General features: G+C 43.5%; 1 protein-coding gene across 1 annotated transcript; it reads left to right on the top strand.

Moving 5' to 3' along the window:
* The first annotated feature begins 4,175 nt into the window (after positions 1 to 4,175).
* myl7 (myosin, light chain 7, regulatory) lies at positions 4,176 to 13,321 on the top strand. Its single transcript, XM_060930679.1, has 7 exons — positions 4,176 to 4,245; positions 4,698 to 4,796; positions 5,872 to 5,947; positions 7,985 to 8,089; positions 9,962 to 10,040; positions 10,155 to 10,203; positions 13,217 to 13,321. Exons 1-7 carry the CDS (start codon positions 4,213 to 4,215, stop codon positions 13,319 to 13,321), a joined length of 546 nt encoding a protein of 181 aa, XP_060786662.1. The 5' UTR covers positions 4,176 to 4,212.
* Positions 13,322 to 14,945: the final 1,624 nt, after the last annotated feature.

Raw genomic sequence — 14,945 nt, 5'->3', positions numbered from 1 at the left:
ACCTGGTGGTGAGTTGGATCCACTGGCGGAGGAGGAAGCCAGACAGACCTGGCAGGCCCAAACGTATGGTGAGGGTCTGCTGGGAACGTCTGGCCGAGCACTCTGTCGGGGAAGTCTTTAACTCCCACCTCTGGGAGAGTTTCTCCCAGCTTCCAAGGGAGGTGGGGGGCATCGAGTCTGAGTGGACCATGTTCTCTACCTCCATTGTAGACGCGGCTGTTCGGAGCTGTGACCGCAAGGTCTCCGGTGCCTGTCATGGCAGCAATCCCCGAACCCGGTGGTGGACACCGGAAATAAGGGATGCTGTCAAGCTGAAGAAGGAGTCCTATCAGGCCATGTTGGCCTCCGGGACTCCTGAGGCAGCTGACGGGTATCGGCAGCCCAGGCGTGCCGCAGCTCGGGCAGTTGCAGAGGCAAAAACTCAGAACTGGGAGGAGTTCGGTGAGGCCATGGAGGAGGACTATTGGTTGGCCTCAAAGAAATTCTGGCAAACTGTCCGGTGCCTCAGGAGGGGGAAGCAGTACTCTGCCAACACTGTTTACAGTACAGGTGGGGAGCTGTTGACCTCGACTGGGGACATTGTCAGGCGGTGGAAGGAATACTTCAAGGATCTCCTCAATCCCACCGTCACGTCTTCCATTGAGGAAGCAGAAGCTGATGACTCAGAGGTGGACTCGTCCATTACCCAAGCCAAAGTCACTGAGGTGGTTTGCAAGCTCCTCAGTGGCAAGGCACCGGGGGTGGATGAGATCCACCCTGAGTATCTCAAGTCTCTGGATGTTGTGGGGCTGTCTTGGCTGACACGCCTCTGCAACATCGTGTGGCGGTCGGGGACAGTGCCTCTGGAGTGGCAGACTGGGGTGGTGGTCCCTCTTTTTAAGAAAGGGGAGTGGAGAGTGTGCTCCAATTATAGGGGAATCACACTTCTCAGCCTCCCTGGGAAGGTTTACTCCAGGGTACTGGAGAGGAGAATTCGGCCAATAGTCAAACCACGGATCCAGGAGGAACAATGCAGTTTTCGTCTTGGTCGCGGAACACTGGACCAGCTCTATACCCTTCATAGGGTGCTCGAGGGTTCATGGGAGTTTGCCCAACCACTCCACATGTGCTTTGTGGATCTGGAGAAGGCATTTGACCGTGTCCCTTGTGGTATTCTGTGGTGGGTCCTTTGGGAGTATGGGGTTCGGGGCTCTTTGCTAAGGGCTGTCCGGTCCCTGTACGAACGGAGCAAGAGTCTGGTTCGCATTGCCGGCAGTAAGTCAGACCTGTTTCCAGTGCATGTTGGACTCTGGCAGGGCTGCCCTTTGTCACCGGTTCTGTTCATAATTTTTATGGACAGAATTTCTAGGCGCAGCCAGGGGCCGGAAGGAATCCTGTTTGGGAACCACAGGATTTCATCTCTGCTTTTTGCAGATGATGTTGTCCTGTTGGCTTCTTCAAACCAGGACCTTCAGCATGCACTGGGGCAGTTTGCAGTCGAGTCTGAAGTGGCTGGGATGAGAATCAGCACCTCCAAGTCCGAGGCCATGGTTCTCGACTGGAAAAGGGTGGCTTGCCCTCTCCAGGTTGGTGGAGAAGTCCTGCCTCAAGTGGAGGAGTTTAAGTATCTCGGGATCTTGTTCACGCGTGAGGGAAGGATAGAGAATGAGATCGACAGGCAGATCGGTGCAGCCTCCGCAGTGATGCGGTCGCTTTACTGGTCCGTCGTGGTGAAGAAAGAGCTGAGCCAAAAGGCGAAGCTCTCAATTTACCGGTCGATCTACGTTCCGACTCTCACCTATGGTCATGAGCTTTGGGTAATGACTGAAAGAACAAGATTGCGGATACAAGCGGCCGAAATGAGTTTCCTTCGCAGGGTGGCTGGGCGCTCCCTTAGGGATAGGGTGAGAGGCATAGTCACTCGGGAGGAGCTCGGAGTAGAGCTGCTGCTCCTCCACATCGAGAGGAATCAGCTGAGGTGGCTCAGGCATCTCTTTCGGATGCCTCCTGGACGCCTCCCTGGGGAGGTGTTCCAGGCATGTCCCCCCAGGAGGAGGCCCAGGGGAAGACCCAGGACACGCTGGAGGGACTATGTCTCTCGGCTGGCCTGGGAACGCCTCGGTGTTCTTCCCAAGGAGCTGGCCGAGGTGTCTGGGAAAAGGGAAGTTTGGGCTTCCATGCTCAGACTGCTGCCTCTGCGACCCAGCCCCGGATAAGCGGATGAAGACGAGACGAGACTGTAGTCGGTCTTTCATGTTTCATTCGCACACTCACGTCCTCCATTTTTCTCTCCTGTTTCAAATTTTGTATCCCACAATGCCTTGCGTGAACGGGGAAAGCCCACCACGTAATGCATGATGTACATGTAGTATCTTTAATTGGGTCATGGTGAAGCAGGAAAAAATAGCAAAGACTTTAAGGCCACATGGCCCTAAATTCATTAATTGTTCTATTTTAAAAAAATAAATAAATAAAATTGGAAGTCTGTGATTCGAATTCAGTAGCTTTTGGTCTACTAAACAAAAATAATTGGGTGTCAGGAAAATTCTTTTTATGATCTACACTTGAAAAATCTGAAAGGCAGTCTACCTTTAAAGGATTGATAAACTAGCACTATTGGTCAATGCAATTGTTCTTAAATTTGTTCAGGCATTGATTCTGAAATTGTACATGTCCTATCCGTAGTCTTTTACTGCATAGAAACGGGATATTACAGTATGTTTCTAATGGCTCTATGGGGTTGTTTGTATTGTTTGCACACTCATCGGCCACTTTAATAGTAACTTGTTCTTGATTCTAAGATTCCTGTTCTTGGCTGCAGGACTGGAACCCAGTGTGCTCTTCTGCTGTTGCATCTTGAGACGCTTTTCTGCTCACCATGGTTGTAAAGAGTTGCTATGAGTAGCTATATCCTTCTTGTTAGCTCGAACCAATGTGGCCATTTTCTTCTGACCTCTCTTATCAACAAGGTGTTTGTTTCCACCCACAGAGCTGTCGCTCACTCACTCGATGTTTGCTTTTTGTTTTTCCCATCATTCTGTGTAAACTCTAGAGACTGTTGTGTGTGAAAACCCCAGGAGAACAGCAGTTTCTGAAATACTCAAACCAGTCCATCTGGCTCAAACCAACACCCATGTCACAGAGAAAGCAAGTCACACTTTGCGGTCACAATTTTTTTCATTCCGATGTTTGATGTGAGTGAACATTAATGAACCGAAGCTCTTGATTTGTATCTGCATGATTTGATGCATTGTGCTGCCATCAAGGGATTGGCTGATTTGAGAACTGCATAAAACAGCAGGTGGATGGGTGTTCCTAATATAGCGGCCAGTGAGTGTATTTTACCGTTATACCAGTAGTTGGTTGCTGCTTTCTTGGCCAGGTCACTCTTAAAAAAGAGATTTTAATCTTAGTGAGTTTTTTTTTTATAACCTGGTTAAATAAAGAATGATGATGATGATGATGAAGTGCCTGTGAATGACTTGTTACTATAGAAACGATAATTTATTAGAACGCGTGCATTAATCTCATTCTCTCATTCTCATTATCTCTAGCCGCTTTATCCTTCTACAGGGTCGCAGGCAAGCTGGAGCCTATCCCAGCTGACTACGGGCGAAAGGCGGGGTACACCCTGGACAAGTCGCCAGGTCATCACAGGGCTGACACATAGACACAGACAACCATTCACACTCACATTCACACCTACGGTCAATTTAGAGTCACCAGTTAACCTAACCTGCATGTCTTTGGACTGTGGGGGAAACCGGAGCACCCGGAGGAAACCCACGCGGACACGGGGAGAACATGCAAACTCCACACAGAAAGGCCCTCGCCGGCCACGGGGCTCGAACCCAGGACCTTCTTGCTGTGAGGCGACAGCGCTAACCACTACACCACCGTGCCGCCGCGTGCATTAATATGAACCTTTTATTTGAGTTACAACCAATATTCTCCAAGCTGTTGTTATAGAAAATTAATCAGTACCTTCTGGCCAGTCAGATTTGACAATTCAGCAGTGCTGGGATATAAATACAAAATATTTAAAACACAATAAAGAAACTAAAAATTATTCATTTCATTACATAACTTCAAAGATTCCATTACGTGTAATATAAATACTCCCTCTCTCTCTCTCTCTCTCTCTCTCTCTCTGGAATCCAGCTACTTAGGCCCTTATCAAGGCTCCTGTTTTCGGGCCCTCGAACTGTCCTTTTTAGGGGACTCAGAGAGGGAATGAATTCTTTTTATAAAGAGCCCAGTGATAAGGTGAGCTATACATAAAGCCTCTATCAGCTCCGCTGACCCGGACACACACACACAAGCACAAACACACACATACACAGGAGCCAGCAGACATGGTGAGTATGCACCATTTTCATGTTACCATCCAGTGAAATTTCAAACCATTTTATATCTGAATTGATAACGGCAACAAATTAAATGAAATAAGAGAAAATCGTATTTCTACATTGATTACATTTTTAAGAAACTACTATTGCCTAAAAGTAATATTCTTAACAAACCAGCTTCAAAAGCTCCTACTAGTAGTTTTATTAGCTAAATCATTTCCAACATGTCATTTAATACAGTACTCTTTGAATATCTTAAGTTGTAAGTAGATGCCTGTGATACTGAGTTATAAAATGATCACGACATTTATAATAATAATTATAATTCAAATGACATTTGTGCTTTAAATCGTTGCTTTATTTAACCAGGCGAGTAAGAAAACAGCAGCGAAGAGAAAGAATGCCCAGCGGGCCTCCTCGAACGTTTTCTCCATGTTTGAGCAGTCACAGATTCAGGAGTTCAAAGAGGTGATGCATATTTACCATAATAACTATCAAGTCTATTATAGCTATATAAATAGAAGAGTATATTATTTTTATACTGTACAGTACAAACCATACAGTACTGTGCAAAAGTCTTAGGCACTGTATTTTTTTTCATACAAACTTTGTTCTAGATTTCTATTTTATGATTTCTACATTATCGAGTCAAAACATTACAAAAACATTTTAGAGTTCTAAATGTTCGTATGTTTTCCAACACAAAATTAAATGTTACGGAAAAAAAAAAGTTTGTATCTGAGCAGCATATTACGTCACAAGAGAGCACTTTTCAGATTAAAAAAGAAATCATAATTAAGGCTACTGGCTTTTGGTGCAAAATGAAGAAGTGAGTGTGACAGTCAAAGTGTCCAGAAAAACTGTGGCTGGTTCTGCAAGATGCTCATCTCATCTCTCATCTCATTATCTCTAGCCGCTTTATCCTGTTCTACAGGGTCTCAGGCAAGCTGGAGCCTATCCCAGCTGACTACGGGTGAGAGGTGGGGTACACCCTGGACAAGTCGCCAGGTCATCACAGGGCTGACACATAGACACAGACAACCATTCACACTCACATTCACACCTACGGTCAATTTAGAGTCACCAGTTAACCTAACCTGCATGTCTTTGGACTGTGGGGGAAACTGGAGCACCCGGAGGAAACCCACGCGGACACGGGGAGAACATGCAAACTCCACACAGAAAGGCCCTTGCCGGCCACGGGGCTCGAACCCGGACCTTCTTGCTGTGAGGCGACAGCGCTAACCACTACACCACCGTGCCGCCCGCAAGATGCTCAGTAAAACCTAATTGTACCTGAGAATGCGACTTTTTTTTTTTAAAGCAAAGGTTCGTCTCACACCAAATATTGACTTTGTTTCATTTATTATGGCTTACTGCTTACTGTTTATAGTATTTTTTTAACGGTGAAACATTTCATTTCATTATTTTTAAGCCATTTTTAGTCGACAGCATTTCTTTACATTACATGTACCTAAGACTTTTACACAGGACTGTCTATACAAATTATAAATATTAAATATCCTCATGGGTTCATTTACAGGCTTTTGGCTGCATTGATCAGGACCGAGATGGTGTGATTAAGAAATCAGACCTGAAGGAAACTTATGCACAATTAGGTATGATTACATAATCTTGCATATTTTTTGTGAAGTAAAATAAATTGTTCCTAATACTGTATTCGGCAAAGCAGCTTAAATTATGACATTTATCAATAAAATATCTGCTCTCTGTGGCACCTCACACTCTGTAACTCAAAGAACTAAAAGAAAAAAAATCATTTTGACAACCAACAATCTACCAGTTAGGACAATGAGGCATCTCTAATGCCGCTTTTCCACTACAAACGCGGCTGAGTCGGGCTGAGCCGTGCCGTGCTGAGTCGAGCTGAGTGGGGCTGTTGGAGTTGCATTTCGACTACAACCGCGCTGAACCGTGCTGGCTGGAAGTGGGTGGACACATTGGGTGGAGTTAGCGAAAGTGGGTGGACGTCAGGTGATGTCGTTAAGCAGCGCAAACAGTGACATCAGTGATCTTTTAAGCGGTAGTCTCACGACCCGGATAGTAAACAATAAACATGGAGGACATGGAGTCGTTAGTGTTGCTGGTCTTGGTGCTGTGGCTTGTTGTCACCGACAACGCGGACAGATACTGGCAAGAGCGTATAGATGAGGCGAGGCGCATAAGGCTCCAGAAATTCTCGTAATTCTTCTCCTTCCGGGTTTGCGGTGTTTACAGATCCCAGCGCGCTCGCGGGGCGTGTGGGCATGTGAGGACACGCCTCCTCACCAATCAGTGCACAGGGGAGTGTCTGCTCACGCCCCCAACCTCACTCGGCACGGCTTGGCTCGCTTCAGCCCCACTCCAAAACGGTGCGAGTTTTAGGGGCTAAGCAGGGCTGAAACGAGCTGAGTCGTGCTGGTTTTTGGTAGTCGAAACGCGAGCCGTGTCGGGCTGAAGTGAGCTGAAGCGAGCTGAAGTGAGCTGAAAAAGGGTAGTGGAAAAGGGCCATTTTTCAGCTCACTTCAGCTCGCTTCAGCTCACTTCAGCCCGACACGGCTCGCGTTTCGACTACCAAAAACCAGCACGACTCAGCTCGTTTCAGCCCTGCTTAGCCCCTAAAACTCGCACCGTTTTGGAGTGGGGCTGAAGCGAGCCAAGCCGTGCCGAGTGAGGTTGGGGGCGTGAGCAGACACTCCCCTGTGCACTGATTGGTGAGGAGGCGTGTCCTCACATGCCCACACGCCCCGCGAGCGCGCTGGGATCTGTAAACACCGCAAACCCGGAAGGAGAAGAATTACGAGAATTTCTGGAGCCTTATGCGCCTCGCCTCATCTATACGCTCTTGCCAGTATCTGTCCGCGTTGTCGGTGACAACAAGCCACAGCACCAAGACCAGCAACACTAACGACTTCATGTCCTCCATGTTTATTGTTTACTATCCGGGTCGTGAGACTACCACTTAAAAGATCACTGATGTCACTGTTTGCGCTGCTTAACGACATCACCTGACGTCCACCCACTTTCGCTAACTCCACCCAATGTGTCCACCCACTTCCAGCCAGCACGGTTCAGCGCGGTTGTAGTCGAAATGCAACTCCAACAGCCCCACTCAGCTCGACTCAGCACGGCACGGCTCAGCCCGACTCAGCCGCGTTTGTAGTGGAAAAGCGGCAAAAGGGTAGTGGAAAAGGGCCATAAGGGTTCTTCGACGGCTCTACAAGACGTTGTTCAGGGTTCTTAGCTTCTAAAAAGGGTTTGGAATCCCTTTCAATAGAAATCACTCCGCATTGTTGTTGGGTTCAACATAGAACTTTTGACGGGTCCTCTAGAGAGACAACAAAAACTTTAACTTCAACTTTAACTCGAACAGATCTCTTAATTGCTGAATATTTGAACTTTGTTCCCTCAGAGTGCACACTCAGGGTTTCGGGTCATTGCACATGCATGTGTTTTGTGGGTACGGATTTTAGGTTAGCTACAGCTATGCTAAGTTCTCCCAAAATCACAGACTACACCTTTAAGAATGAATTGAACACAAAACATGCATATAACCAATGCTTTTCTGACCAGAAAAAAAAAGAAAAACATTATATCAATTTCACAACTAATGAACCTGACTCTTGTATTTCATTTGTTCTCTCTTGCTCTTGAAGGAAAACTGAATGTAAGCGATGAGGAACTGGACGCCATGTTGGCTGAGGGTAAAGGCCCCATCAACTTCACTGTCTTCCTCGCTCTCTTTGGAGAAAAACTTAATGGTATGAAAAAAACAAAACAAAAAAAGATCATTTTATACTAAATGCAAAAGCAAACTACCTTTAAAGTGGTGTTAAAGTAAACTGGCATTTAAATAAGTAATAATGAGGTTGCGCTGTTATACAAAATTAATGCACCCCCACCACCCCGACCCCAAAGTCCATTATTTCTGGGGGTATAATAGCACCATCTGGAGTGTGTTTTTCCACTTATACTGTACCATGGAGATTGTCAATGACTACAATGTTTAATTTATGAATGTATGAAACAGCACACATTTTAACGGTTTATCACTCATCGGCCACTTTAATAGGAACTTGTTCTTGATTCTAAGATCCCTGTTCTTGGCTGCAGGACTGGAACCCAATGTGGTCTTCTGCTGTTGCATGCTGAGATGCTTTTCTGCTCACCACGGTTGTAAAGAGTTGCTATGAGTAGCTATATCCTTCCTGGCAAAAAACCTCGAACCAATGTGTCCATTTTCCTCTGACCTCTCTTATCAACAAGGCATTTGTTTCCACCCACAGAACTGTTGCTGACTCACTCACTCGATGTTTTTTGTTTTTCGCACCATTCTGTGTAAACTCTAGAGACTGCTGTGTGTGAAAACCCCAGGAGATCAGGAGCGGTTTCTGAAATACTCAAACCAGTCCATCTGGCTCAAACCAACACCCATGCCACAGTGAAAGAAAGTCACACTTTGAGATCACGATTTTTCCCATTCTGATGTTTGATGTGAGTGAACATTAATTAGCTGAAGCTCTTGATTTGTGTCTGCATGATTTGATGCATTGTGCTGCCATCAAGGGATTGGCTGATTCGAGAACTGCATCAAACAGTAGATGTATGGGTGTTCTTAATAAAGTGGCTGGTGAGTGTAGTTGGATTTATTGTTATGAAACATCTAAGAGACAAGTTAATCAAGCCAGGGACAGCCGACAAATAGTATCGCATTTGATCCCAATTCCTCCATCCTGAACTGATCAATTTTGGAAAATTTCCAAGCAGTAGTTACCACCACTCTTCTATATGGTGCAGAAACCTGGAACACAACCATCAGGGAAGAACAACGTCTTTTGTCCTTTTATAATTGTTGTTTGAGAAGAATTCCCAATATCAGTTGGATGGACTACATCTCAATAAGGAATTATACCAATGCACTAACCAACCTCCAGCGATAAACATACTATGAAAGAAACGACTAACATGGTTTGGCCACATAGTAAGGATGGCACCTTCCCGAATTACCCGTAGACTCCTCTTTTGGAACCCATTCGAAACACGAAGGCCTGGTCGACCAAGAATGAGATGGAAAGACAGCGTTATCAGAGACCAAGAAGGACGTTCCATCACATTTGAAGAAGCGGTAACGATTGCCAATGACAGAAAGGAATGGTCAAGGCTTGTAAAGGCACTATATGACACTAGTCACGAAGGCTCAAGAAGAAGACATTATATCTTATTTATTTTGTTAAACGTGTTTTTTTTAAATCAATTTGTTATTGGTCTTAGATTATGTTGAGCAGCTGCCATACAAGTCCCTGTGGATGAGCTGTTATTAGAGAAACAATAATGTATTAAAATGAGGGCATAAATATTAACGTATTGTTCATGTTACAGCTGGAACTACATTCCAGGCCGCACTGTTGTGTGAAAATAATACATGCTTTCTGACCAATCAGATTTGATCTTTACATCATGCTGTGGTATAAGATACTTTATACTGCAAAACTGTTCAGTTTTTGATTTTTTACCTCAGTAACACAAAGCTACCCATAAAATGACTCATGTGGTGCTAGTTGAAGTGTTAATTATTATGGTACATAATTGACCATTAGGGCTCGTCTAAACCTGACCAATATTTGTCCGTACAGGTACTGACCCAGAGGACACCATTCTCAATGCTTTCAAACTGTTTGACCCTGACAGCACCGGCTTTGTCAAAAAGGATGAGTGAGTACGCAAATCATAGAAGTTTTATTTCTATTCAAACGCCAAGCATTTTTTTAAAAAGTTGATATAGGTCTGAGGTGAAGAATTGATGAGGTATCATTTCCCCCACCTCAGGTTCAGAAGGCTTCTGATGAACCAGGCAGACAAGTTCACAGCAGAAGAGGTTTGTTTGCTCTTGTGGTTTCATAGCATGCTTTCGAGATGTCCTTCAAGTTTATTCATAATACTTGTTAGTGATTGAGGAAAACAATTTGACTCACTAGCACGGAACTATGAAGTAACTGTAATTAGAGTGATAGTTGAAATAAGACAAAACCCAAAAAATGTCACCATTTTCCTCAGATGTTAGTGAATTACTATCAAAACACTTTTTATGACCAAAAATTGTGTGCAATTTTCATTTCAGCAACACCGCATGGTAGCTCATTTGCTAATTTGGATCTCAGTGAAGTCGGCACTCGGTACAATGTCTTTTATTCAACCATTCTTGAATATAATGTGTGATGCAAATACATCTGTATTGTAAGACAACAACCTCTGCTCGGTAATAAATTATTAGATCTCCACTTGCACCATGTGATAAGTAGTGATGAGAATTTTCACTGAGTCAAATAATTTGGCTCGGTTCACTAAAAAGAGTCAACTCTTTCGACTCCGAAATGGCTCCTTTCCATTCTTCTCTAAATTCTCTTGCGACAATTGTTTCACGAAATTTTACTATACCTTCTAAAAAGACACTCTAACATTACATTGCATTGTATTTTTTAAAATTAAATAATTATAAAAATAGCATATGTGTATTAAAAAATACAGTTAGCATCCTAGAATGAATGTTATTCCATCTGATGTGGTTTAGCAGCACATGCAGTGGTGTAATTTAACAGCATATCTGAGGAAAAAGTGGACATTATTAACAAGTTTGCCTTTTTACCTCTGCCAACTTTGTTGGAGGAGGTTATGTTTTCATGTTAGTTAGTCTGACTTCCCAATATAACTCAAAAAGTACTGAACGAATTTTGATGAAATTTGGAGGAAAGGTGGGCCATGGGCTAAAAAACAATTGATTCAATTTTGATGCAAATCCAGATATGTATGTGGATCCAGGATCCAGAAATATATGCGAATCCAGGATTTTTTTTTTTACCTGTTCTCAATGTAACTCATAAAGTACTGAATGAATTTTGATGAAATTTGGAGGGAAGGTGAGTCATGGGCCAAGGAACAATTCATTAGATTTTGATGCAAATCCAGGTATGTATTTCTGAATCCAGGATTCAGAAATGTGTGCGGATCTAGGATTGTTTTTCCCTGTTCCTAACATAACTCAAAAAGTACTGAACTGATTTGGACAAAATTTGGTATACAGCTTTAGTATTATCCTAGGTCCAAGTGATTTGATTTTGATGTTGATAATATGTGTCTTGGCACAGGAATGCATTCTACCATGTGCCCTTCTAGTTTACACTGTTACTAAGTTTTTACAAGGTATAATTTAAGACTCCTCTGCTATTGTAGCTTGTGGTAGCCAGCTAAATTGCTGGCTTTATGCTTGACATCCCAGTTGTCTAGCAGCTTCAACTGGAGATGGCAAGTGTCTTTGCCTTCCCACGTCAAAAGTCATGGCTGACATTAAAATGGTAAAAGAAAAAACAAGCCTGGATATAAAGAGAGCATGACTGGAAAGACACTCAATGGAGTACATTGGATTATTGTTTATCCTTTTTACGTCTGTTTGAAACACTACTAGTGCGCCAGACGGTACATGCGAGTTTGTAGCCTCCTCCTCCAATAGTCTCTATCTAGAGCGTCACTGGCCAAAAGGCCCCAGTCCTTCAAATCGGCAACCACTAACTCCTTCCATGACTTTCTTGGTCGACCCTTCTTCCGTTTCCCAGCCACTTGCAGGTTTGTGATGTCTTTGATGGTTTGGGAGCTGCGATGGACGTGGCCAAACCATCGAAGGCGCCTGTATCTGATCTCCAAGAAGAGATCAGCCAGGCCCAACTTCTGGCAAAGGTCTTCAGTACTGGTGTTGATACCCGGCTTAATGTGGCACGTCCAATGCAGCATAGCTCTTTCATTACGCTCCAGGCATCTGAGATCCTCCTTTTTAATTGGCCAGCACTCACAGGCATATAGCATTGCGCTACGAATGTAGGAGTTGTAGACTCTGCCACGAATGCTCCAAGATACACTCCTAGATGACAGGAGGGGCAGGAGCTCTCTGAATTTCTTCCAGGCTGACCTAGTTCGCGTTATAGTGGCAAGCTCACAGCTACCACCAGCACATAGGTTGTCACCAAGGTAACAGAAAGAGTCAACAGTGTCAAGCTCATGAGTGCCAATAGCCACCTGATTGCATTGCTTGCCGACAATGGGACGTGCAAGGCAACGGTCACATCTAAAATTGGGAACAGCAGATAGCCTACCACGTATGTTTGTCCATTTCTTGTGTACCCAGTGCTTGCAATCATTACAGAAGATGGAGTTACGGCCAACACCTTTCCTGCAGACGCCACAGGGATATTTACCAGAATCCCTCAAGGTATTAAGGTTAGGGCCAGATATCATCACCTTTGTTTTCTTCATATTGACTCTCAGTCCTCTGGACTCCAAGCCACTTTTCCACAGAAGAAACTTATCAGTGAGCTCATCAAGGGACTCAGCAGCGATCACCAGGTCGTCAGCATAGAGTAGCTCCCAAGGTGCACCAGTTGAAAAATCACGGGATAAGGCTTCCAGTACAATGACAAAAAGAAATGGACTGAGGACGGATCCTTGATGCATGCCAAACATTGACATCGAAGTCTTCGCTGAAGGAATTGTTTATCCGAACCTTGCTTGTAGCATGCCAGTACATAGCCTGAACTGTTCTCACGATCCATTCTGGGATGCCAATGCGTCTCATGGCTCACCATAGCATGTCACGAGGCACGCGATCAAACGCCTTTTCCAGATCCGCAAACGCAAAATATATGTTACGCTCCTTAGTCAAATACTTTTCCTGCAACTGCCTTACAATGAAGATGGCATCGCTCATTCCTTTGCCTGGCACAAAACCAAACTGAAACTCAGAGATAACTGCAATTTCTCTTAACACTTTATCTAGCTGGAGTTATTTTACTTTAGAATTAAATATGGCATTTTGTGTTGGTTTTTTTTCATGTCTTGTCCAGGTGGAGCAGGCTTTTTCCTTGGCCCCAATCGATGTGTCCGGAAACATCGACTACAAATCTCTTTGTTACATTATCACACACGGTGATGAGAAAGAGGAATCGTAAAGAAAATACAAATAATATACCTGAACATGAACAGGTTGATCTGTCTATTGGCTATAAAATGTTGATTTAAAAAAGTGAATTTAGAATTTGGATTGTGAGTTTGTGTGTGTTGTGGTGGGGAGAAGGATGTATCTCAATAACAATAACCATCATTAAAGAAATACTCTAACCTTCTACCCCGCCTGTAGTTTATATGGAATTATGACAGATGAGAATTTCATCAAGTTTTCCTGTCTTGAAGAAAGACCAGAAAAAAGTCAAATAGTTCAGTCAAAACTCAATTATAATGGAAGTCTAAAGGCTGTTGTATTCTGTTAATAAACATCCATGCAAAACACATATTATAGTCTACTTTCTTGAGTTCTTGTGCCTTATATTGTGCCTTATTATACAACAGTTAGTTCTGGTCCACTAATTTGATCGGTGGAGTAACATGCTAAGACATCATCAGTGGACATGGCGAATGATACATTTTCATGAATATAACTTTTGACTTAAAATATGAATGCTCATCAGATGAAGGTGAAAAGGAAGAAGGGAAGCCAATTTCACAGGAAGTACCTGTAATCAGAATGTACTAACATTTCAGCTAGCTTCAGCTAGCTAGCTACATGAGTAAACACATGTGATGTTTCTTCCTCAATTAAGAGGAAACGTGTCAAGATTCCTCTGTGGTGATCACACATACATAAGAGATACAGTAGATAAAGATGAGACTATAATCAATGCTAAAAAAAATTGTATCAAGATTTTAAAAAAATCTCAATTGTCAAATTGGAAATGATAAAAATTCATCCTATTTAAAAATGTACTTCCTGTTGCATTTTTTCTGCCCCCCCCCCAATAAATAAATAAATAAATAAATAAATAGGTCCCTCTGAGTTACATGTTGGTCCTGGGCAGTGGTGTAGTGGAGATTTTTAAAGTGGGGGTACGCGATTCGTGACGTCATCGATTTGATATCATGTCAGAAGCGGTAGCCTTTGTTTGGTCGCCTATGATTGGTATGAATGATTTGTATAAATGTTACGTTCTTTTAACAACACAAGAGGGCACAAGAAGACACTTTTTTCCAGACATTTTTATGTGTGCAATTTTCATTCGTGTTTGTCAGTACAGCCCAACTGTTATGGCGAAAAGCCGCGGTTTATTTTGTCTCCAATAAATATGCCGAAATGGCTAAAGAGGAACAAATTCGCCTTCTCCTTCCGAATGCATCGTCGTAGACAGCACCACTCTGCTGCTGGAACTCAACATAAACCTTGCATAGGTTTAACATGGACTATCAGGCGTGAAACCAAAATATTGGAAATTATGATACACAAACACCTTTGTTCATGTTCGATTCATGTTCATTTGAGCCGAGCTGCATTCGGAATTTTTACTAGCCTACTTACTGCCGTGGCCACAGCTACAGCATGTGTCCAGAAGTTCAAAAAAAGTCACGTCACTCACTCACATCGCATACAAACCAGCAATGGGCTGAAATTTATTATAAAAGGCACCAATCGAATAAATCAAGCATTTAGTCTGGCGCGACTGAGGCATCTGCGTATACAAAATACATGACATGCAGCCATTGGGTTAAGCCCTACCATGCACTCCTTCTTAAAGACTTGAGTAT

This window comes from Neoarius graeffei, chromosome 10, assembly GCF_027579695.1.
Source record: "Neoarius graeffei isolate fNeoGra1 chromosome 10, fNeoGra1.pri, whole genome shotgun sequence".
NCBI lineage: Eukaryota > Metazoa > Chordata > Actinopteri > Siluriformes > Ariidae > Neoarius > Neoarius graeffei.
The sequence above is the reverse complement of the archived record's forward strand: the minus strand, read 5'-3'. Positions and strand labels throughout refer to the sequence as shown.